Here is a 25,251-nt window from a genome sequence, read left to right as displayed (position 1 = left end):
TGTGAGGGAAGGATAGGAGGACTTCATTTTCCTTGCCTCACTGGATCATAGTGATTCAGAGGTTCAGGCTCTACTAATGCTCTTGATGTCAGGACCATAGCAACATGTAGAGCTGAACTGGAAGACCTAATTAGTTTTTAGGATAATTTTGTTCCCTTCTCCAAATGATTTCAAAATTACCAAGTTGCTTGCTTCCATTTTTCCTCCCTGTGCATGCCTGTGTGTTGGGCTGCTGCTCTGTAACTAGTGCTGTAACAGAGGAGCAGTATCATACCAGGGTTTGCCTCTTTCTCCTGCTTCTGGCTTTGTTTCAGAGAAACACTTCTGTGGGTACTGTGCTGTGTTTACTTTTCACAAACAACAGAAAGCTGTCTTTGGAACAGGGATCATAAAGCAGCCTGCTATTGTGTGTGTGTGTGTGTGTGTGTGTGTGTGTGTGTGTGTGTGTGTGTGAATCCTATGCTGTACAAGCAGGTTAAAATCTTTCAAATTATCCTAATACAGCCCTCTGAGTCCTTATCTTGAATACTGCTGCTTAGGCATTTTCCTACTTACTTATGCCAGCATCTTAAGCTCTCAGCTGAGCTCACTGTTTTTTTCATGTGATAAATGCTCCTGTTGCAGGAAAAAAAGGCCAAGCAGTTCCCAACTGCCAGCTTCAGCTTATGATATTTGGGGCCAAGAACTTGCCTGTGCTGAGATCTGCTGGCACATTGAACTTATTTGTTAAAGGGTATGTATGAGGCCTGATGCTTCACATACAAAATGTCACACACATGCTGCACCAGTGTATGTGGTAACATGGGGTTTGAGCGTGGGACTGGCATATGAGAGTGGCATTGCCCACACTCTCAGCCAGCCTTCCCTGTAATGGTGACATTTGGGTGTCTGCACAACAGCAGCACTCAGCAGGGTGGTGACAGGTCCCACCTGCTCTTTGGGTCTGGGTCCTGAATGGAAGTTAAGAATTTACTGATGTCATTACCATGTAGAGCTCACTAGTTTGAGCATCTGCTTGTGGGTACTAGGAGAGGGAAAAAAAAAAGACAGAAATCAAGAGGGCATCTTCACTCCTACTTTCAGCTGTGCCCTTGCAGCATTAAGTATTTATTTGGATACAATAAAAGGAAACTTTTATATTCTCCATTCTAGACATTTTAGAAGATGAGGGACTGATTTTTTTACTTCAATGCACTGTTAGCCTGTGTGTGGGATCATTTGACTTTCCTCCTGTCAGGGATCAGATGCCTTTGGAAGTATATGATGGGATACACTTGTGCCACAGCAATGGCTTTATGAGATGTCCTCTGTCTGCAGTGAAATGGGGGTGCAGTTTGTCTTGTGAAGGGCAGGTTTCAAGGGCATTGAATAACAGATCAGGGAGTAAAGACTCCTTCATCAATCAGTGGCAGCAGAGGGAAAGCAGATCAGAAGAGCCTACTTGCACCCAAACTGAAGACAGAAAAAAGTGCAAATCTCCAAGTAAACATACTAGCACCATGTTCTGTCTTGCACTTAAGCTGAACTGTTTTGCTATTGTAGGCAAACCAGATGGCCCTAGTTGATTACTGCAGAGATTCTGTTTTCTGGTTGGGAAATCAGTAACCTTGCTGACCGCTCATTGTTTCTGGGAAGGTGTCTTATCCTTCCAGACCAAGCAGAGGTAAAGCAAAAGTCTCCTGTCCTGAAGAGAGAAGCCTGTCCCCAGTGGAAACACTTGTTTGTCTTTGATGGTGTTAGTCCAGCTGAGCTACACCACTCATGTCTACACTTGACTGTCTGGAACCAGTCAACTTTCAGCTCAAGTGACCAGTTCCTAGGAGGAGCCAAGCTTGGTGCAGGTAAGTTATCACTGAAAATTGAAGGTAACTGGGGAAAAGTTCATTGTGCCTAAGGATATTTACACTGTGCCTATGCATACACCCCAGGCTGTGTCCTAAGCAACTTAAAATCTTGTGCTTTGATCCTGCAAGAACTAAAGCCTGTGTTTTAGTTCAGGTCAGTGGGAACTTTCAGGAAAGCCCTTTGTTAGCATGGTAACTTTGAGTCAGAGCCTGGCCATGCTGAAACAGGCACAGAAAAGTTGGGTGGAATTAACTCATATGGAGCTCCATATATTGTTGTTGGCTTGGTTTTTTTTGAGACTTGTTCCATGAACTGTTCTCTATGAATTGGATCATTTTAAACAGTTCCCAAAGGAAGCACAACTACTAATGATCCCATAGACTACAACCTTGCTTATATTTGTGCTTACTATTTTACATTCACAAATCAATCCAGGCAGTGGGAGATGTAGAAAGGACACTCAGAAAGGACTATTTCATGTGTGAGTTTTGGGCTCTGTTCTAACATAAGAGTGAGCTCTCTCTCAAGGCTGTGGCATTTCAGAGAAACCTGCTGCTCACTGAACAGACCCCATTTAACTGGGAGGTGAGCAGGGAAGCATTGTCTCTTGAACAATGTCCAGTGGAGTCTCTCACCCCTGTCTTCCCAGAGACTGTGCTCTGGTTTCAGCATTTGAGATGAAAGGCTCAAAATGATTGAGGTACTTCACTGTGGCATGAGCAAGTACTTTAGAGGACTATTATCACTAGTAACAACTCAATGCTGTGCAGGTTTCCTCATGAATTTACTTTGATTTCCCCTCTGATAGAGAAGGGACTACCTGCTTCTGAATGAAGATTATTCAAGCCCTAACGTGTTGAAGTCAGCAGAGAGGAGCTGAAGCAGGAGACGTAGCAGAATGGCACTTACTAGTATGCACAGTGGCTCCTCTTGCTTTTAGTCATACAACCAAATGCTTTGCTGCAGGCTGAGTTCTTCAGAGTCACCCTCATTTAGCAGTATGTAAAGCAGTGCTTCAGAAGTGTAACTAATTTATCGCAATTAATGCCCTAGCTACAGAACAGCTGAAATTGCTTTAAATGGGAGAAGCAGGTGGTTTGTTATCTAGTCAGCTGGGCAGGAATTGGGTAAGGCCATGTGAAAAGTTACTCTGTGAGCTTTCCTTTTGCTTTTATTGCAGGGAAATCGTGTGGCTCTGCAGACCTTGTTTCTCAGTCACTGCTCCAGTGGCAGGAAGTGCTCCACAGCCCCAACACCTGGATGGACTTCACACTTGTACTGCATTCAAATAAGGAACACTTTAAATCCTGACAGATTACTGCACAGCAACATTTCCTTCTTTGTCTGGGTTGGGTTTTTGTTTGTTTGTTTTTTACAGTCAGCTGACACATACCTTTCAGCTCTGGGAAATGCATACTGCAACAGCGCCTACTGCAGCTTTTTGGGAGAGTTCTGCATTTGGAAGCGTGTGACATTCTGAAAGATTTATTTCTCAAACAGCTAAGGCTTCATTATCTGTGGCTCCAGCTGGAGTGTAAGGTTAGTCTTGTTTCTATAGGAGTGACAAGCCCACTTTGAAATGCATTGTGCTGAGAAGGCAACAGTAGCCAGATGCTATGCAATTTTCCATTTCTAGGCACAGCAGAAATGCAAATATTTAATATAATCACAGACAATTTTATTAGATAATATAACTCTTAAAGTTACATGCTTTCACTCCTTGTTGATGCTTTGTATGTGTTCAGAGAGAACTAGCTCATCTTTAACTGCTTGCTGCAGGTCACAGGATCACAGGATGTTAGGGGTTGGAAGGGATCTCTGAAGATCACTGAGTCCAACCCCCCCTGGCCAGAGCAGGACCATAGAATCTAGCACAGGTCACACAGGAACACATACAGATGGGTCTTGCAACTCTCCAGAGAAGGAGAGGTGGGCACCTCTGTGCTGCAAAACTATTTAGGGTGCCATTTTTTTCACATGACCCTAAAGAACTTTGTCCTGTGGCAACATGCCTCTCAAAATGTGGCTGTACCACGGTGCTTCAAACCTGGGAGTGTGGGGCAACAGTTAAGAAACTTCCTACAACTACATTTATTCTATTAATTGCTGGTCTAAGAAAGCACTAACAAATCTGATCCATGTGGTATACAGCACAAGATGAGAGTTTAGCCAAGGTTACAATTCATCCATGTGAATCGGTGAAGAGCAAGCTTAAGGCCTAAATACTGTGTCAGTTCACTTTGTCTTAGATGTAGCATCAGTCAGCAGAAACTTCAGCTAGAGGACTGTAACTAACTGCTGGGGCTGTTAGATACCTCTAGCCATTACAGCAAATATTCCCTTTTCTTCCTTTCCAGGCCAGTGTGGCTTTTAAGGACTTAAAAGACACAGGGATTCATATGCTAAGCTCAGGAACTAAAAATAGAGCGGGCTTAAGAATCGTTTGACTCAAGTCCTTTGTTACTTTGCAGATCTTTTATTTCGATGTTTGCTGCTGCACATAAAAAACACACAAGATTCAACTCGAGTACAAAGCAGCATAAATGTTGTAAATGGAAGAGAAGAGCTGACAACATACTGTATCTCGCTTTCTAACAGATTTTCAAGGAAAGGGGGGATTAGTGGGGAAGGAATGGTCACAGAAATGCTCTCTACTAGAGAGAATACAACTGTGATATAAACAAGCAGTCCCTTCATCTTTGGAGTCTGAAACCTGAAATCAAGCATTTAAAAAAACATTAGAAAATTTGTTAGAAAAATAGGTGCAGTAAAATTGTATTTACTGGATCAAGTGTACATAACAGTTTTCATTAAGTAAAAAAATGATCTTTACAAGTAATGCCTTACAGCAAAGAATCAGCTGGCACTGTATCTGGCTACAGTATTACTTCAGCATTTTTACAGATGCAAGTCTCATCAAATCTGAAAAGTAACAAAATATACAGAGCAAAACTACTTCCCTTTAAACTAGTATTGCAATTCATGTATTGCATGTTCTCTTATATATATATATATATAAATACTACACTATAACTGATCAGGAATGAAGCTGGAATGCAAACAGTGTGTTAGATTCCAGACTAGTATTTGCCTAGCTGTTACATGAGGAGGGATCAGTGTCCCTGTGCCACGCTTCTGAGCCATCACTGCAGAATTTCTCCAGTTGAGAACTGCAACCAGAAAAAGCCTAATTTCTACACAAAGTAGTTCTGAGGTGTTGTCAGTTCTTGCGAGGGGAAGGAAAGGGGAGGGAAATGTGGGAAAAAACAGGGTGTACACACACACGTGCACGCATGTACACACAGATACACCTGTGGCACAGGTGCTTGCAAATCCTGAGTTCCACAACCTGGCTTCTCAAGTGTTGTACTTCACTAGTAATACAAAGTCATATGGCACAAAATTCACCCACAGCTGCTTATTTTTAGACCACACTGAATCCAGCACCTGCACAGGACATGCATCCTCAACATGCATGACCTAGTAAAACTTGTGTTGCTTTTAGAAGGATGTGACAAAAGGCCTTTTGGCACTAAGCAAAGGCATGAGCAAGTTACCAGGATCAGTGGTACAAAGAGTTTAACTATCCCAAATTTAACAGAAGGTATGGAATAAAAGGGAGATGCAAACACCTCTGGGATTAGAGCACATTTGTTAAGTGTTACACAGTGACCCCTCCTCAAGGAAAAAAACCAAACCACCACAACAACAAAAAAAACAACCACAAAACAAGAACACAGCATTAAGATCTGCCTTGCCCACAGTCCTGCTTGCTTGTTAAAAGCATGGTTACATGGCCTCAAACTCATCAATTCTCTGCTTGGTGTTGCCTTGCCGGATCTGGCGCAGCGTCTTGTACTTGTCACGTCCCTGCCGCATGTTCTCTGAGTGGATAATATCATTGTGGGTCCTCTTACTTTCATCTCTAGCCTGGGCCAGCTCATCTGTCAGTGCCTGCAATATGAAGAACATGAAATACAGATTATGCATGAGAAGCTTTTGGCTCATGATAGTCATGTTGTTTGGGCAGATCAGGGACATGGATGCAACGTGTACTCTCCAGACACACTATGGATGATGTAAGCAATCTCAAAGCCTGAGTGATGACAGTAATCTTCATACACCTTGTCTGGAATTCAAGCTGCCTATAGGAACTGTAAACAAAGAGAAACTATCATGTTTTGTTTGCTTAACTAAGCGGTTAAATGACTTGTGTTTCCAGGAATGATGTTTCCATTACTCTGCCTTCCAACACTGTCTTACCCTCAGCTGCTCCTGCACACGTTCATTCTTCTCTGCTTCAGTGATCCGTTTCTCCTCATTGCGGTCATTTTTGATCCCTTCGCTGGAGAACTCCGCGCTGTAGGCAGAGTACTCGGTTCCCTCGTCTTGCAAGTTATCATGGACATGGTAGTTCACTGGCTCGTAGACAGGTGGTGGGGGTGGAGCAGTCATTACCAGCTGTAGCTCCTCCTTTGTCTTTACCAGATCCTCCTGTGCTTCCTTGGCCTTTGGGAAAAGAGTGACAGATAGTTCAAATGCATGCAGTGCTTTACACCAGCTTCATAAACACCTGCACGCCCACCTTCCCAGTTTTTTTAATCTGCTAGGAAAAGCAAGAGAGAAAATTAAATCTCTGCAGCTAACAGTAATGCAGAACAGATTTTGGTGGTGATGCTATCATCATCCATTGTAATGTGCAGAGGATCTGAACAAAGACTTCTTCCAATAAAACAGTCTAGGAAAAACAGTTCTGTACAAAGCTACACCTGTCTTGATCCAGTTCTCTATCTGAAGCCCTTTAGGCTGCAAATTCAGGTTCCACAGAGCAAGAGCTTCCAATCCTAAGTTGGCATTGTTCATGCATCATGTACTAGGCACTCAGCTTCCTTGGTGCTTCAGTGGTTCTGCCCTCCCATCTGGCCTGCAGCACTGGTTAGAGCACCAGGCACTGGGTTATTTTGGGGTTTAGTGCACCAAATGATGACGCTCTCCTGACCCAGGAAAGCCACTGGCAACAGCGCACTGTCCTTAAGACCGTTGCCAGCAACGCAGCTGCATTCGCAGCATCTTCTCTTGATTTGTGTAATGTTTTAGATATCACAACATGGATTACAATGCATCACTCACATGTGCTCCTTCCCCTTCCAGGGCTCCAAGAGGATGATCACATTTTTAGGTTTTATACAGGCTTCTATTTTGAATTTTGACTGAAAGCTTGTGGAAGAAAGGTGTTTTGCAGGCATATGGCACATCATCTCCACACCACACTTCTCCGCAGATGTACAGGTGTTTGCATGTGTTTAAAAGTCATACCCGGCTAAGCACTGCATTCTGCTCTGCTCAAGTGTAGAATTTTAGAGCAACTCTAAAGCAGATACTTACTCTGATTTGCCATTCTTCAACCTCACTCTCTTTACGCCTCCTTGCCTCTTCAAGAAGTGCAATCTTGGCTGTATACTCTGCAAGCTCTGTAGCCTGTTGAGTAATGAAGCAGGAATTATGACAACTCTTAGAAAACAACCAAACAAAAACCAACCAATAACAAAAAACAACAAACACACCGAACACCAAAGCAGCACTACTGACTCAGAAAAGACCCAAGTGCTACACTCTAGTGGAATAAAGACTGAATAGAAAATTGACCCAAAAAAGTAGATTTCTCTTGACAGACTGAATGCCACAATGAAGCTATCACATAGTCTAGTCCTACAGTGCACTTTGTTTTTCCCCAGAGAACTCAAAGGGCACAGTAACATACCTTTGTATCTTATCCGAAAAATGACTGACTTACCAGCTGCTCCTGGCTCTTTATCTGGTCCTTAGTTTGCCTCTCCAGCTCTTCCTTGGCCTGCAGAACAGCCAAACGATCAGCTTCCAAGCGTTCTGCTTCCTCCTGGGCTCGTCTCCTTTCCTCCTCCAGCTGAATGGCTCTTTGGATCTGATCCGAGAGCTCTAGAAAAAGATGGATCAATGTGGTTAGTCCACAAATACAGTCAAAGGTAAAGGGCTACAGAAAGAGAGTCTCTTAAGTAACTGCAGAAGTCATGACAAGCACTTCATTCCAGCTTCCAACATCCCTTCACTGCACTCCTCAAGGTAATTATTTGCATAATGCATCAAGTAACTGAATTCAGAAGCAGTCAGCTGCACGTTATAATTAAATCTTCTACAAGATATCTGCACTGAAGTCAGTAACACTGACACGATTTACAGGTTACTGCAAGGGACAGATGTTGCTGTCTCCTCTCTGCTCCTCTGTGCACTGAAACAGAAGTTTCCATTTCAATGGAAAGTGAAATGGAAAAGTACTTGTTCCCCAAGTACTACTTCTGTTAAAAGTGCTTGGGAGCTGAACTCTTGCTCACTGCTGGAAAAGGCTATGCCTCGTGGCAACAGGGGGAAACAGTTTGTGTCCTTCAGCTCCCAAATACAATCACCAGATTTTATACCTTTTTGATGCTCTGAGTGATCTCAGCAGTGTGTACATGTATTTATCCATAGAGACAGATGTTAGTGGGCTTTGCCAAGTGATCCCAGTGTCACCAGATTTAGGCTGGGCGTAAGCAGCAATGCACAGAACCCTTTTACGGAGCACAACATAGATGGTCAGGTCAGTCAACACAAGTACTTTACCTTTCTCTGCTCTCTGAGTCTTCACCTCGTACTCTTGTAGCCTCACCAGCAGTTCCTCCTTCTCCCTCAACATTTGTTCCTTCTCCCTCTCAATTGTCTCCCTTTTCTTCTTTTCATTTTCTAGTTGTTGCCTGTTAGAAACAGATTTTATGCTTGAATTTCACTTTCAGACCTAAGCTACAGCTAGGCAAGCAAGTTGGTTGGGCATATCTCCAGGCAGCTCAATGTAAAGTGACCACAACAAAGGACAGAAATGGATAGAGCCTGTTCCTCCATCACTTCAGAATTTCTGCTCAGTTTCAGAAAACCCATTTCACAAAAGCACACATGCTCCCAAGTGAAGGTTTTTTCCCCTTTACTCCCAACCATCCCATGGTCCCACACAAATCAGATCCTAACACTCTGGAGTCAGGAGAACCGCACTGCAGGCGTGCACCACTTGCACATTTTCTTGCAAGTCTCAAGACCGCAAATGGGACAGCAGACTACATAGCCACAGGTCTGAGCAAGAAGAGTAAGGCCTTTAGTCCCACTGCAGGATATCCTGAGCTCTAAGCCAGAGCTCTAGGGCCAAGCATATGCCTTATGGATACAGGACAGATCACGGCCTCACCTAAGCAAAACCCCTGTTACTGCTCTGCAGTTACAGCTGCCCGCTGAACCCTGACAGCTTGGTGTTGCTTATCCCTGCCAGCCCATTCCCACTGCCTGTATTCAAGCTCACCTTTCCAGCTGTTTCTGGTGCTTCTCCTCCCGAGCCTGGGCCTTCATCTGTTGTACCTCAATGGTGTCAGGCTTCCTGCGCCGCATATACAGTTCATGGTTGCCCATGCAGAGCTGCAGGATTCTCTTGTTAATTCGCAGACGAGGGGCATAAAACACAAAGTCCTAGAAGAGAGATACCACACAATCAGTTTTCTAAGCAAGCTTCCTCTTCTCCCAGCTATGTGCAGGCAGATCAACCTGCTTGGAGATACCACAGATTCTGTGTTGGCAAGTAACTCAGACTTCCAGTAGTGCATAATTAGTTTTTACTGGGGGCTTCCAGTAGTAAGTAGTTTTTAAGCTAGCATATATTTGGGACTACAAGATAGGAGTGTGAAACTAAAAATGCATTGCAGAATATTAGAGCTTGACCTATTTCAATCAAAACACCATCTGTTTTTTCAGAGAAAGAGAAGAAATACCTGCCAATGTACTTCCTCTCCATGACATTGCCTACTTAAGCTGACTTAGGCTGTTGCAAGAATGTCAAAGGAACCACCCAAACATAGGGGTTCTTTTGGCTATTGGGCTGCAGGAAGTAACAAAATACAAGATATTCTGGTTCAGAAAAAAAACCAAACCAAAAACCCAAACAGCCACACTTCTTATCTCTTAAAAATACCTTGTTTTTCAAAATTCTTCCTCAGATTTTTCTGAGTCCACTTAGACCACAAAACTCTGCCCCTCTGTGCCTTTCTGTACTATGTGAACAGTGGTAGGAGCAGTTCACTGTACGGGCAATCTGGCACATAGCCACCATAAACCAGTGCCCATGTCTCACTGTGAGCAAGAGGTGAAACTGAGAAGGGGCTGTGTAATTTTGCATGGCAGCAGTGATCATGGTTTTTAATTGCCTGAGATCATAAGCACCTCTGGGAAAACCAGAGGTCACACTAGAAGCAGTGAAGAACTCTCCAAATACTATTAATATGACCACAGACATGCCAACAAAGACTTTTTCTTCAATGCATTTTCCTAATTCACCCACTGACTGCAAAGAGGCAGGCAGCATGCTGTGTTTTGCTCCTGCACTAAACCCTGCCAGAGCCACTCTGAGCTGCGCAGGTGTGCCACCGCACGCTGCACCACTGGGCTATTCACTCGACCTACTACTTCTGAAGCAATTTTAAAACCAAACTGTTTGTATGCATTGTGATGTACAGAGCCTATCCTGAGGCAAGCTTCACTTGCATGAAAATAAATACCGATGGCATGGATGGTGGTTGCCTTTGTCATGTAAGGCCATAACCAAAGGACAAAAGAGTCACATCAGAAAATAAGATTCCCTTTTGTTCCTCATTCCCAGCTTCCCCTGGTCTTGCACAACTGGGTCACTGCAGGTGGGTATTTTTGAAGACAATGTGCTGGAGATACTGAGCATATGTGGCCAGGCAGGCCTAAGAATTAAAAAGCTTATTCTGGGCAAGGTGCCACAAGACTCCACTCATCACATTAGTGTCCATTTAAACACTGACATGTAGAATCCTCCAAAATAAAGAGGGAGATTCCGACCCACATCTTTGGTGGACTGAGTTATGATGCTGTAGTTATGATACTTGCCTTTTGAGAAAGAGTCACAGGCTTGCAAAAAGACCCACACAATTCCCTGAATGCTCAGAATTAGCATCCAGGTAAGTTGTTCTTTCAGGCACAGTTTTAAACATAACCCTGCCCAGGGAGAGGAGAACTGATGAAGGAAGGAAACGTAACTGTGGATTTCAGTGCTAACTCTTTGCTGTATCAGCCTCTTGCAGGTCTCCCATTTCAGACTCTGTCAGATTTGCTGTTGGGGAGTAGATACAAAGCTGTAACCCATAAACATGAGATTAAATGGAACATGTAGAACACATGCAAGAGGGTCTCCCATTGAGAGAAGCATGCCTGACAAACCAGCTTTCTACCTCTGTGAAGTTTTGTTGACTTTCCCCAGCAGCGTGGCAGAAAAAAGCTCCTCTCCCTGCAAAGCTCAGGTTGAAAGAAAGCCCTGCATGACAGTGTGCATTAGTGTCCCCCAAATTACTGGGAGGATCTTCTGTTAAAGACTGATAAGCTGTCATCCTTTGCCAAAGCCAAACTGCTTGTTATGTCTCAGGGCTGTCCTTACCCACCAAGGCCAAGTACTGGGGTGGGGGCAGAGAATACGAGGTGGCCTTTCTCAACTATTCCAACAGTTTCACAAGACTGACAGGATGAGATCCACCTATACCAGTTATTCCACTTCAGGTTCACAACAGGTCAAAGCAAGTTGCTAATTCTTCACTAAAATAATTCAGACAGTTACATCTCAATTCTCCACAGAAGTCACATCCCTACCATTGAGGAGTGCAATACTCAAGGTCAATGAGCGCCATGGTCCTTTGCTAGCGTAGAAGTGAGCATTAAAATGGAAAGCCGTTATATACCCATGTGGTTTTGCAGCAGCATTTCCATGACTTTTGTGTGGGCTTTTTAAGCATAAACAACAACAAGAAGCCATTTACACACCAGTTTCCATGCCCTGAAACAGATGGGTCCCATGGCCACACAGAGGACTCACAGAACTAGTGAAGAGTCTCACGTTTCATCATGAAGCTGTCTAGTTTGCTACCAAAAAAAGGACTCCGCAGTTGTAAAACCCTTGTCTTTCTCCATGTGAGATTCCACCACACAGAAAACCTGATAGCTTTAAATACACCCTAAAAAACTAATGCTCATTTTGCATCCTAAACACCTGCAGCTTTTTCCCCTCTCCAAAGACCACTTTAGAGATGAACCAGTATTAATTAGGAATCTATTTGAGGTATACTTACTGGTGCTTTCTTATCAATAGGCTTTATAACAAACTTCTTGTCATTAAAAGAGATGTTCCTGATTTCGCTCCAGGGGAACCCAATCTTTGGAGTCAGTCTGCAAAGAAGAGAAATTTTTATGAGATGCTGCAATGAACTCCTTCCCCCCACCCCACAACAGGCTCGGTGGAGTGCAACACTTCACACAGCTCTCCCCACAACAGTAGCTGAACCTAGCAGGGAGGTAGGAAAAGAAGTCTCCCTTACAGTCTTCTCATTTTGGTCAGCCACTACCTACTGACTGCTGGCTATGCAATAGGGATGGACTCTGCTGAAGCTGAACACTCAGCTCTTCCAAGCATCACCTGCTTCGAGCTAGTTTCTTTAAAATCAGGGCCTAAAAATCTGTGGTGGGCAGACTTCAGGTATGCGTGCTGTGCTTCCCAGAGGATTCTTGTACATCATGGAACACAAAACAACATGACTCAACCACTCCCCACACCTTCCAGCACCCACAAAGAGATCTACTCCATTGTGTTACAGCTAGCACAGTTATCTTCATGCTGCCTTCAGTTCTCAAGTGCTGGGCAGGCAGAAATACAATTGGTAAAAGCAGGTTTGTCTTTTGTTTCCCCCCTAGATTACAGGCAAGACTAGTAACAAAGAGCCCTTTCCATCCATGCAAACTGCTCCTTCAGCTCATCCTACTAGCCACCAAGCAGAACTTTAACATGTTGGTTGTGCAATGAGCTGCACCCCATGGTGTTCCCCTGATGAAAAACACCCCTACGAAGCAAAGGGCAAGATTCAGACTCCCAGCTCTTCCTCACTCATTAGGAGTTCACATCTGCTGGTTTGTTTAAGATTACTTCTTTAAGCCTCACTAATTTCTCATATTCCTGCATACAAAAAGCTTCAAGTTATTTATGAGATCAAACGCTCCTGAGTCATTCCAGCATTTCACCCTTACACACCTGCCCAGCTCTGCAGCAAGTTCTAGTATTACACGGGCTTCCATATTTGACTGTAACCAATACTTTTTATTCCCCCCCGACCAGATAGTTCAATTTCTATGTTTAATACCACATTATTATTCTTTTATTAAGGGAGGGTATATTCCCCTAGAGACAGCAGTTAACAATTAAGAATTGTACCTTACATAAATGATACTACTAACAAGACATCATCTTGTTACTATTTACCTCCTCCAGTATGTCTGATGCACACTGAAGTGCTAGCAATTATTTCCTGTGAGTGGTTGAAGACAAGTATTTAGTGTTTACTAGAGAAACTTCTATCATCATGGTGAACTGCTCAAACTAAGAATTCTTTCTATGAAGCTCATTCATTAAGGAAAACAGATGGCAATTTTTGAGGAATGTGACTGTCACAGATGGAAAACTACTACACGGCATGATCTTACTGGGCCCAAGCATAAGACAAACCCCACACAAACCTGCTTGGTTTAAAATCAGACATCATGAAAAAAAGAGACATCCTTCAGAACTTACCATCCCTTAACCTTTAACTGAACTGGAAGATTATGCAACTCTGTGCGTGTGTTAACATTAAGTAAGAACTGTGAAGAAAATTACTTGATTAGACTAAGATTAACTAATTACTCCCACCTCCGTCGTATTAGCTTAAGTGCTTCAACCTCGGTACTACAGTTTGATGGACAACTGAAATAATTCACTTCTATTGCAGAATCTCCTCTATAACAAAATGGAAAAAAAAACCAAAACCCAACCTTGATAATACCTGGAAGTGGGACACTGATCTGCAGTACAGAGCCTCACACACCTATAGCACGAACTCCCTATAGCACAAGGGAACCCAGCGCATTTTCCTCAGGCTGAACTTCAGCAACTAAATCTCTGCCTGTTAACCTTTACCCCAGTCCCCAAATGTTGCACATACAAACCACGGGTTAGGCACACAGGACTATTTTTCTAGTCCCCATATCTGCTTAAAAGACTTAATTATATAGTAGCAAGAGTTACAGCAGAAACATGCAGTTTATTCCAGCACCTGTATTTGTTTTGCAAACGCTCTTGATAGCTCTTTACAGTCAATGGCTGCACTCTGCCTCTGCAGCTCGAAAAACCTGTTTGTGTGGCCATGGTTACATAGCAAGACTTGTCATTCAGGACCCAAGTATTACATGAGCGAAACTACTTCTCTTTCAAGTGACACTCCTTGTTTTCTGGGTGACAGCACATATTAGCATTGCAGAAAAGGCTGCACTTCACTTTGCCGTCTTAACAGAAGTTCCAGAGAGTTTCAATTAAGATTTGGGGTGCATTAAAAGCTTTCTGGAGACTAAAATGAAGAACAAATTAAATCTCAGGTGGAGAAGGGTGCAGGGAAGCAATCTAAACAGCAACCTTTCCTCTAAAAAACATCTCTTTTAACTCTCCTTCAGTTGTGAAGTATTACAGGAGACTAGCAGGCTTAGATATGGCTGTTCTCACCTCCCTTTTATGTTTATTTATAGATGTAGGCTATCATTTCCCAACTACTATCCAATTTTATGTATATATATAAAATTAATATATGTAATGGCTTTGTCTTCACCAGAAGGGCTGATTAAAATGATGCACACCTCAGCAATACCTTGTTTTATCCTTCATTCACAGTAACTATATAGCTTAACTCCTCCCTGGGTTCTGGCGTGTCATCCAGCTTTGGTTTAGTGTCCACCCCATAATCTGCCTCTTTCAGAGCGACGTGGTTGTACACACACCTATCATAACCTCACTATAGGAAGGGTCTTAGATGCCCACACACTGCAGATATTTTAGTTATTGAGGTCTGTCTTGTACTGAGTTCACTGCTGGTGTACCTGGCAACCTGACTCAAGCAAAAGCTTGGTAAACCCCTTAGTTCAGGGTTCAGCTCTACGGCTGTGCCAGATTTACCAGATGGCACTGGCTCCTCTTTTTATAAAGTAGCATTAGCAGGTCAGACAAGTCATGAAAGCATAAATGGATGTCAAAGCTCATTTTCTATCACAGCTTCACCTACTGATCCAAAATTGGAACACAAGCAAGTTTGAAACTTTGCCCTGATTCTGTAAATGAGAAATGTCTCTTGGCTCCCAGACCAGCCCTCACATTAGATCAGAGGTAAAAACACAAAAGCCTTACTTATCATCCTTTTCATAGATGTTGAGCCCCAAGGCATCAACCCCCAGCCAGAGGTCAGTTCCCTTCTTATTCTTGATTTCAAAATAGTTGATTCCATACATCTCCAGGTCTTGAGCAATCTTCAGGTATTCCAGCATGGCATTCTCTCTGGTTGAGACATGAAGGACAGCAAGATTTCAGCCGCGCATTTGTCTGGCTATTCTGGAAAGCATAAAGCCCTCAAAAGAAACACATAGCTTTTCCTAAACCCACACAAACACAGGAGTTGGAGTTGAACACTCATCATTTTGAATTCACTTTAGAAATTATGGTATCACACCTATGAACACACACCCCCAAGAGCACGCCCATTGATCAGGCCCTAGTATTTCCAGACAGAAAAGTAGTAACACTCATCCCTCCCAACATTCATCCTTCTCTCAATGTGCAGTCAGTGGGAAAGGTACAGTATCTGAACTTTTCCCATCTGCCAATGCAAATGCCTCAATTAGCACAAGGGTTACAGATACACCACTACTTTTTTCCCCAGTCAGAGTCATCACTGATACATTGTGCCTAGGTCCAGGATCTTCAGGAAGCCATCCAAGACACTCATGACCAGTGCAAATATCCCACTGAGTTTTACCATATGATTTAATGCTGGACTAGAAAACACACTAGGAGTTCCCCCACATAGGTGGTTCTTGGGGTCAGTTTCTAAAGTGTGTGTTGTAGAACTAGAAGCTTAAGGTAATCAACCAGCAAAGTGAATGGGCTACAGAGCAATACAAAACACTTACTTGAGCATGCCACTGTGTTCAGCATGCCACACCTGGATCCGTTCTTCCCACTGCTCTCTGGAGAGTTTATGCTGGTCCATCACCCTACACAAGGGCAGAAAGAGGTATTAGCAGTATTAGACTTTATGTTCTACAGTATCCATTGATGCTGATTTTTGCTAGAGTCTTACTGAAAAATCAGTCCCATGAGGCCTTACTGAAACCAAGAGGATTATCTTACTTAGCCCAGGGATGTCCTCTGTGGGAATGGACTATGTAGCCTCAAGTCATTGCTTCCATACAAGATTTTAGGACTTCATATTAGGATATTAAGATATTAGGATATTCATATTAAGGGGGCCTACAGGAAGGCTGGGGAGGGACTTCTCAGGATCTCAGGTAGTGATAGGACTAGGGGGAATGGAATGAAGCTGGAGGTGGGGAGATTCACGCTGGATGTGAGGAGGAAGTTCTTCATCATGAAGAGTGGTGAAACCCTGGAATGGGTTGTCCAGGGAGGTGGTTGAGGCCCCATCCCTGGAGGTGTTTAAGACCAGGCTGGATGAGACTCTGGCCAGGCTGATCTAGTGTGGGGTGTCCTTGCCCATGGCAGGGGGGTTGGAATTAGATGATCCTTGTGGTGCCTTCCAACTCTGACTGACACTATGATACTACACTACTATTAAGGACACACGACTCAACCTTCTCCAGGCATGACACATTCTTGACTGAACGTTGCTATTTCCTTTTTAAGGAGAAGCCATTCATATTGCTAGTTACAGCATGCCAGTTACCTAAACCAGCAAAGCTTAGGAAAGAAAAGCTGCATTTGTAAGTGTACTTCCTCTCCCTAATCAACCCAAAAAGGGAGCACAAAAACCATAGTTTAAATGACAGATAGAAATAAAAAACAGACACAACTCAAGTGCACACAATTCTATAGAAAAATGCATTTAAATCATGCCTTCAGTGAAGCCCTTTCTGTTTAACTAGAATGCAAATTCTTGAGTTTTAAAATAGACCAGAAAACCAAAACGAAGTAAACCAAAAAATGGGGTGTGCAGGGAGACTGCATCAACCAGCTCTTCACCTTTGGGGGATGAGACGCTCTGAATTGAGGTATCCAGGCTTGTGCACATCTTTGTTGTAGTCTCCAAACTTAGCTTGCACAGCATAGGAGCCAAGAAGTACTGCTGTTTCAGGAGGACAGTAGATCTCATCACTGAGGATTCCTTCCTTCACCTGCAGGAAGAAGAGCTTCTGCGTAATGTCCTGGATCAGCTCTTCAGACACATCCTCTGGGAAGAACTTGGCACGGAACTTGAACTGGAGGGGATTCTCCTTTCTGATTTCCTGAGCAGAAACCTGAAGACAGAGGTGGTATCACAAGTAAGCAGGGTTGCAAACAATAGAATAAATTGGTTTTATGCAGACAAAAAGAAAAAGGGAAGGATCTGGGGTGTTTGCCTCAAGAGGCAAATACTGGCAACTCATGATTGGAATTCCTTCATTCTGGCTGCTCACTGGTATGAGAACACAGGGCAGATGTGCTGTGTTTTCCAGCTAAGCCAGGAAAATGCTGTTTGCATAGCAAACCTTGGTCACTGGAGAATGATTTACCATGCTGTATCAGATGGCAAACCCATCTAGCATTGTAAGCATTTAATGTCAGGAAGCTGTTCTCTGTCAAAGAGGTACATCACTGACTGCCCCACCAAGAAAAACTGTTTATAGCCTCATAAGAACTACAAGTCCACAAACAAGAGCACAATAGAAGCATCAGCTGGATGATCAGTGCAACAACTGATCCTGCACAAGCAGAGACTAACACCATCATTAGCCAAGATATTCCTCCAGTCACAGCAAGAACAGCTGCTTCTGCCCAATGAAGTACATCTGACTAAAGCTATAAAACTTTCTACAACTCCTATAGAGAGAAAGGGCAAACTTCCACCATGCCACACCTCAAACAGTTCTCAGAATAGTTGCAGCCAATAACACATCAGGAATCATATAAGCTTTAACCTTTGTTCAGCAATTAGCCCAAAGTCTCTTACCTTTTTATCAAGCTTCAGCCAAGTCTGGAATCCTTTGTTGTCCACATACTGAAGACCAAAGTACCACACCTCTCTCAAACCTATGGTTTTAACCACCTGCCACAGAAAGGTCAAAAAGAAAAGAGATTAAAAAGTTAGTGTAGGCAACTCAAGTCCTACATTCAGCTGCAGGGGCAGGCAACAGCCTAAACCTATTCATCTGGCACCTCTTAATTTCACTTTATAGACAAAGATATACTACTGACACAGTAGATGACAGCAACGGCATAGGCTAAGCTCCTTGACCCATCCTGTTCCTAGAAGACTGTTCTGAGGAAACATGGAGACACAGGCAGGGTAATTGATGGGCCAACACCTGCAGACTGGTGGGGCTTCTGCTTTCTCCTATCTACTGTCCCTTCTTCAAACTGTATTTGGCGAGGTAGACTAGTTACGTGTCTCACAATAGCTCATGATGAGATGCTCTGCAGTGGTGTCAGTACTAACCACAACTGGCTAGCAGTGCTAATAGCTCAAGTGATCTTGTCTGTCAGTCACCCAAGACTATTTGGCTGTAGGGATGCTTCACAAGAGCTGCTGCAGGAAGCTCCGTGGGCAGTTTTGAGGAGTAAAACAAGCTGCAAGTATTCCTTGTCAGGGGTATTCCTTTTTTAGACTCACACAAAGGCTGGTTTTGAAGGACAAAACATACTGAGGGCCCAAGGTTAGGACAGATTTAATCTGATACACTGTTAACACTAACCAGACAAAAGATTCAAAAACACCACCCAGTGACTGGATGGCACACTTACTAGCAAGAAGAGCTAGTGGACATCTTCCTTCTCCTCAGTGGAGAAGATGGCCTAACAAGTGCAGAACCTCCTCCTCCTCCTCTTGACTGCTTGTTCTTCTAGCCCAGTAATTTGATGTGACTCATCTACCTGTAAAGCCGAGCTCTAGGCAGAGCCAAAAGATCTACTACATATGTATCTGGAAAACTTCTGTGGTATTATTTGCAGAGTAGCTCCTCAAAAAGCGATGTAGGCATCACCATGGGGAGCTGATCTGAGTGGAAGGCAGGAAGTAGCTTTTTTAATCTACTTTTAAGTTATGAAAGCATGACAGGCCTGGCAGGGTGCTGTTACATGAGCTACAACAAGCCTAATATCTCAACAAGGATCTGTTTCATCCTCCTCATTTACAGTATTACTGAAAACACTCTGGCTAGAGATCAGACTTGAGAGAGACATGCTTTTAGGATATTTAATTAGTTTTTGCTAGAGTTTTCCTTAATTTTTTTCCCTTTCTGGTGAGCTAGAAGCCAGCAGCCTGTACCTGGAAGCCAGAGTTTCCTGGGGTTGGTAAGGGAGACTGGAAACAAAAATAAAATGTGCACCATTCTGTTTAGCCCTCTGAGAATTAGTGTTTGTGTGGCATTGTTGAGTAACAGGCAATCCATAAAGTTTACAGACCAAGGAGCTTGCACAGCATAAAAAACGTTGAGCAAATACAGTTTAAGGATAAAGAAGTTGGTGCCTACTAGTTGAAGAAATGGGATAGCTTCATAGCTAGACACTCTGGGTTGTATTCAGTAGGCTATGGTTTGTATGTTCTACTTTACCAGGGTCGTAAGTAACTAGTTAGAGCTCACTACAGGTTTTGTTAACAATAATAACCCCCAAAAAAACCCACAAGTCTTAATTTTTTTTAAGAGCTACAGTCTGAAAATATTTTAGCCTTGACCAAAATTCCTTTTCACTCCACCCCCATGGTGGTTTGTTTTGCTGCAGTACAATCAAGCTTTCTGAGAGCTAGACATATTTTTAGAAAGGTCAGAACTGAGCTTTACTTAGTCTAGCAGAAAAGCCTGGGTATGTGGAACCTGCCACTTCCTGTTGCATCAAAAAGTTTTGCAACTTTGTTAAAATAAAGAGTTGCATAAATGAAGCCCTTATCAGGGCACAATCTCTGAATGTCTCTCAGAAAAGAAGTAGTCCACTTTCCTATAAATCTTGCAAAAGTTGTGACCCCCTCAAGTTCTTCTCAAAACCTAAAGGCAAGGAATGAGAAAGTATTAAGCTATACTTCACAATTTAACCACTTGAGTTCCAAAGCAAAGAACAAAGACATTCATGTTTTAGCCTGTATTCTGGGATAGGGTTTGTAAGTTCCCTCCACAGCAAAACAAGGAGGAACTAAGAACCAAGGCATTATATTCAAGATGGGAGAAAACTCCTCTCCATCAAAAGCATGAAGCAGCAAATCTTAAATCTGCTCCTTCCACCCAGAAATATATTCACTCCCAGAAACTGCCAGTGACACTCACTGAATTTCTTTGCCTTGTGTCCAGGATGGCACATGACTGCCTGGGAGGTACTCCTGCCCACTGCAGAGGCCACTGGTTTGGTTCTCAGGATGCTTCAGACCATTGTGGCACAAACTGCACAGGTCTGGCTTGAGTGGAGCTGAACCCTGTATTCCCAGGTTTGCACTATTCTCCCCTTTGTATAGAAGGGAACTACCATCCTCCTTATGTGGAAGACACACTCATGCTAGCAAAGCACAAGGGCACTGCCAGAGCAGTTCTGCTAGCTGACAGCCAGCAAAGAAAACATCTGGTGGTTTTAAAAAATACCTTGCTTCTTCAACACCCTTTTAGGCCCACAGTGGTTCTGCAGTTCAAGCCTGGCCACTCCCCATACCTGTGAAAACCTGCTGCCTCCATAAGCTTTGTCTGAGTGTAAACTCCATCTGAGATAAGGGCTTAGTAAAAGGCTTGCATAGCAGAAGTGAAGAGAGGATGCCAGAACAGTTACAAATAAATAGCCTTTGCCTTTCCTGATTTTTGTGCTGCACACTTCTACTGTAGTCTTCTCTTGATACGCAGAAGTGCAGCCCAAGAAGGTATGAACTACAGGGAAGAATTTCCAATCACAGGTTTTAAATCCAAGCCACAGGATGTGATCAAATCTTCATGAGGTGATAGTCTACTCCAATACTTCGAGAACTGCTGCAACAAGCAGCCTTCAGAAATCCAGAACTACCTACACAACAAGCTAGAAGTATCTTGGATCTGAACCATCCTATCTTTTTCCATGTTCTCAGGATTTTATGCATCTCAGATGGAGGTCAAGAAAGCAGAGAAGTGACCTTGGCTCTTAACAGATGTAAAGAGTAGCGAATGTATGGGGGAGAAAGAAGTTCTTATTGAATCCTTGTAATAAGGAACACAGATGTACTTAGACTGTCTGATCTAAGGCATTACTTTCAAAAACCTGGCTTTAGTTGCCTGGGCTCTTGTGCTCTCAGAGATGCATTTGAGTTCTCTGGTTTAGGATAACGTGAAAGGGGCTGAAGGAGGAAGTTATCCTGAGGCAAGGGTGATCAGCAGTGAATGGAAGGTCAAACACCAAATGCTGGTTCCATGAAAATGCAGGTTTCATATCACTTCAACAAATTCTCTGTCAATGAATACTTGATGTTTATCCCACATCAGTAACAAAGCAAAAGGAATTTAAGATACATTTAACACTAAACACAATTTGTGGTGCTCTATTTTGTAAAGTTTTTCAGTGATTACAATTTGGCTTCCTCCTTTCACACCTCCCAATAACCCAATCAAAGTGGTTTTGGTTTGTGTGGGGGTTTGGGCTTTTGTGGGGTAGGGTTTTGTTTAATTTTTTCCCCCCAAAGAACTTCTCTGCACAGCTGCTGGCCCAGCAAAGTTCTAGCTCACTGAAATGACAAATGGTACCAACAGGAACTTGGAAGAAATGGACACTGTTTAGCCAGCTCTGCCCACTTCAGTTAAAGGTCAACCACCCTTTGCTATCAAGACTAGCAGAGGACAAGGGGAGAAGTGCAAAGGAACTGCTGTAACACTTTGTAAACATCTTAATATGTTTAACTGAAGATCAATTCTTAGGCTTTTTGTTTGTCTGCTTCTAAACTCCAGAACAATAAGTTAAACTAAGCCTTGCTTTGGTTTTATAAGAGGAAGCTACTTAAGAAAACAGTAATAAAAGTTTTACAGAGTGCTCTTTGTTTATTTTAGTTGTCTTTATCTGACCTTTGTAGGTTCATCTCCAAACAGACCTGCATACTGTTAATGCAGTAGCAGGGAGGGGAGTCTTGCCAACTCATATATTCCACTTCCCTGGGAAGCCCCCTAGGCAAGCTGGACAAGCCTCTGCTCCATCTTGCTGCCCAGGACCTCTTGTAAGTCAGGCTCCTATAGTTGCTGCATAGAGATCACACTTTTTTCTAGTAGCTTGGCAAACTCAAACACCTGCATCAAGCAGCTACCTCCAACCCAGCTTCTGCATGAACCTAGCTGTCCCTAGGCCTTTGTCAGCCGTCTGAAGACTTCATTTTAACTTTAGAACTTAAGAAATACGAGGTAAGCTGTAGTTCAAAGCAAGAGGTTCATTTTAATGTGCTACCTACCCATGCTGTCTATATATTTTAGATTCATTATGACACTTCATCACTCAACACTGCTAAGTCAACAGGTTTCACTGGAACATAACATACCTGCAAGGATTTTTGCCTTTTTGTTTTTTACCTTTTACTGTGATGAATTTAGACATCTTAGAACAGACCAGGGCCTTTTGATTAGAAGGTGGAAAGAAAAAAGAAAGGTAGGTTTGGAATCCAGTCTTAAGAAAACACTATAGTCTGAAATGTACTCCAAGCTTAAACAAGAGCCCATAACAATCTTTCACTGACCTGGTCAAACAGCTGTTTGCCTGTAGTATTTGGCTGGATGGCAAACTCCAGCTCTGCATCCATAGTAACAACTCGAACATTGATCTGAGGAGGAAAACAAAATGCATTGTTTAAGCTGTATTGAAAGCAATTTCTCAGAGTTAACACAGTACTTTGTGTACAACACAGTCTCCATGCTTTGATGCACTGCCATAACCTCTATAATATACACACGGAAACCCCAACTAGATTTGTGTTATCACACCAGCAAATTAACTGTGGCACTGACTTTGCTGTCTTATCCAGCTCGCACTGCAGGTTTTCCTACTGAACACAGGATTGCACTGAACTGCTGGTTAAACAAGTGAACGCCTTAGAGTTGGCCATTTCCAGGCCAAAACCCCCTTGGAATAAGATTTCTGAGCGCACCACATGGCTGCCTGCAGGCCATCCCTTGGATTACGAAAGGCCCTAATGACTAAATTAAATTTAAGACTTATAATTTAACTTCCATTTATATTAGAGCTGGAATTAATCTAAGGTTTTAAAGGCAAAAGGCTGCAGATTATTCTTACGAAGCAATCAGCATTAGCCTGATAAACAGTCTTTCCCTCATAAAAATGGAAACAGCAGTTACAGGTACTGAAAGATACTACAGGGCAAGAGTTCACTATGCTATTGCTGTCAGTGAAGAAACAACCATATTTACTGCAACAGCAGAAGTAGACTGCAAGGCACAGGTTACTATTGTATGCACCAGGCAAGTGTTTAATGACGATAAAAACACTATTAGCAGTTAATCAGGAGGCAAAAGCAGCACCTCAGCTTGCAGGGCATAGTGTAAGGACCAGCAAAATAGCAAATCAGTAAAGGATTGGAATACTATGCCTCAAAAAAAAAACCCAACCCAGTTACAACCTCAAAATAAATTACAAATCCTCAAACTTGGATGATCACGTAGCACAGTTCTGCTAACAAGTTAGATTTGTAGCTGGGTATTTTAAAGGAAAGAAGAAAGTGGTGACATAAACACAAGGCTAGGCAACAGGTAAGCTAAAGGTAGGTAAGATTTCACAACCATTTCCTAAGATTTTATAAATGTCCCCTTACAGAGAGCCAGAGGTAGACCAGGAGGGCACATCTGCTACAGCCGTGGCACTGAGGCCCAGCACAGAGGCACACATTTGACAGAACAAATTGGAGAAGCAGAAGAGGAAGAGTCACTCACTACAAAGCCTTGACACTACAACAGTTTCCAGCTAAGTTAATTATGTGTATTTAAACTCTAGCATAACTATCAGCTAAAAATATATAAATGTTATGGTTAACAAGGACCTGTTGATAAAACAAATTGCCTTGTCTAGTTTTAGTTCAATACATTAGAGACATGAAGGCATCAAATGTCTTCCAGCCTTTATAGTTGTTTCTTTCTCTTGCTCTACCCCAGATGACCGAGGACTCCCCTGTAAAAGGTGACTGAAGGTAATTTCCAAATCATGGAAATCCAGAGCTGAACCAGAGAAGATGACTGCTGGGGTGCTTAATTGCTTTGAAGCTGTATTTTTGAAGCAGTAACCTTTACATTAGGATTAATAAAGACATAATCTAAAAGTAACAAGAAAGAGCAAGTTGGGAAAGGTTTTCCAAGAGCTTCTTTTCCCAACAGAAGCAACAGTTGAGCATGGAAGTACATTTAAGGCTTCCTTCCTGTGCCTTAAGAATGGAAGGTTTCCCAAACTGTTTCCAGTGTAGGAAGGGAGTGGAAGTTCAGATGCCAGATTCTCAGGAACAGCAATGCTGTAATTTGAAGATGTGACCTTAAAAAGCTCTGTTACTTAATCCCTCTCAACAATAAATCCCTAATCATATTCTAATCTCTTTCTACTCCCTTCAAGAAAACATATGCTCATAATCTGTAGGTTTGTATTGTCCAAGTTATTTGTACTTCTGGCCAAAACACACTGCAGTGGGTGTAAAGAAGTATCAATTTACCAGGTAAAGAACTTGAAAGGATGTGCTTCCTACTGCTTACCAGAAAACCTGCATGACATCGGCTGAGCATGGAATTCCAGATGATACCAGTCTGTCTTTTAGTCTATCTCCTTAGTGGTTAGTTGCTAGTACAAAAAGGTGAACTCCCTAGTCTAGGGAAATGCTCTGTATCAACCCAACCCTAAAAGACTCTTCTGGATACAGACCCCTTGCTACAGAATCAACCACATCGTAAGCTGTTTAGTGCTAAAGTCCTCTACCTCCAAGATCTTTTAAGAACCATTTCAGTGTTAAGATGAAAAATTGAAATAATCAGCTTTCCACTTCAGTCAATTAAAGCCATAAGAATACAGGAACATAACTACTCAGTTATCCAAAGAGCTCTCAAGAACTGTTGGGGAGCATGGTAAAGGTTAATTTCTGTGTTCTGAAAGGGCTGAACAACTAGCAGGATAAAGACGACTTCCCTGGTGTGCCCTCAGACAAGCTGCTAGCCACACCACAGGCAGCGAAGAGACAGGGTCTCAAGCAGTTGCCACTTAATGAGTTAATGACTGCCAGGGGAAATCCTTTGAGTCTCCTTCCTGACATATTA

At 42.8% G+C, this 25,251-nt stretch overlaps 2 protein-coding genes across 6 annotated transcripts in view; one reads left to right on the top strand and one right to left on the bottom strand.

Annotated features, from left to right (window-relative positions):
* The window catches only part of SYTL3 (synaptotagmin like 3), a 39,691-nt gene extending 35,087 nt beyond the window's left edge, over positions 1–4,604 (top strand). For 3 of the 5 annotated variants that reach the window (XM_068151036.1, XM_068151044.1, XM_068151027.1), the window contains 3 exons: positions 625–733; positions 1,636–1,841; positions 3,026–4,604. In XM_068151036.1, the coding sequence (XP_068007137.1) occupies positions 625–733; positions 1,636–1,841; positions 3,026–3,156 (446 nt within the window). In that variant the 3' untranslated portion in view covers positions 3,157–4,604. Of the gene's footprint in view, positions 1–624; positions 734–1,542; positions 1,842–3,025 lie in introns of those variants that run through there. The other 2 variants (XM_068151052.1, XM_068151061.1) reach the window with 2 other exon arrangements.
* The window catches only part of EZR (ezrin), a 37,040-nt gene continuing 16,090 nt past the window's right edge, over positions 4,302–25,251 (bottom strand). The window contains exons 2-13 of the mRNA XM_068151076.1: positions 22,686–22,769; positions 17,979–18,074; positions 17,012–17,286; positions 15,943–16,026; positions 15,164–15,310; positions 12,036–12,132; positions 9,206–9,369; positions 8,482–8,612; positions 7,640–7,800; positions 7,231–7,323; positions 6,109–6,354; positions 4,302–5,799 (exon numbers count right to left, since the gene is read on the bottom strand). Of these exons, the coding sequence (XP_068007177.1) occupies positions 5,635–5,799; positions 6,109–6,354; positions 7,231–7,323; positions 7,640–7,800; positions 8,482–8,612; positions 9,206–9,369; positions 12,036–12,132; positions 15,164–15,310; positions 15,943–16,026; positions 17,012–17,286; positions 17,979–18,074; positions 22,686–22,769 (1,743 nt within the window). The 3' untranslated portion in view covers positions 4,302–5,634. The remainder of the gene's footprint in view (positions 5,800–6,108; positions 6,355–7,230; positions 7,324–7,639; positions 7,801–8,481; positions 8,613–9,205; positions 9,370–12,035; positions 12,133–15,163; positions 15,311–15,942; positions 16,027–17,011; positions 17,287–17,978; positions 18,075–22,685; positions 22,770–25,251) is intronic.

Source organism: Melanerpes formicivorus, unplaced genomic scaffold (assembly GCF_026170545.1).
Source record: "Melanerpes formicivorus ecotype bairdi unplaced genomic scaffold, bMelFor1.0.p_v2 SCAF_2, whole genome shotgun sequence".
NCBI classification, from domain to species: Eukaryota; Metazoa; Chordata; class Aves; order Piciformes; family Picidae; genus Melanerpes; species Melanerpes formicivorus.
This window is presented reverse-complemented; position numbering and strand designations above follow the sequence as displayed.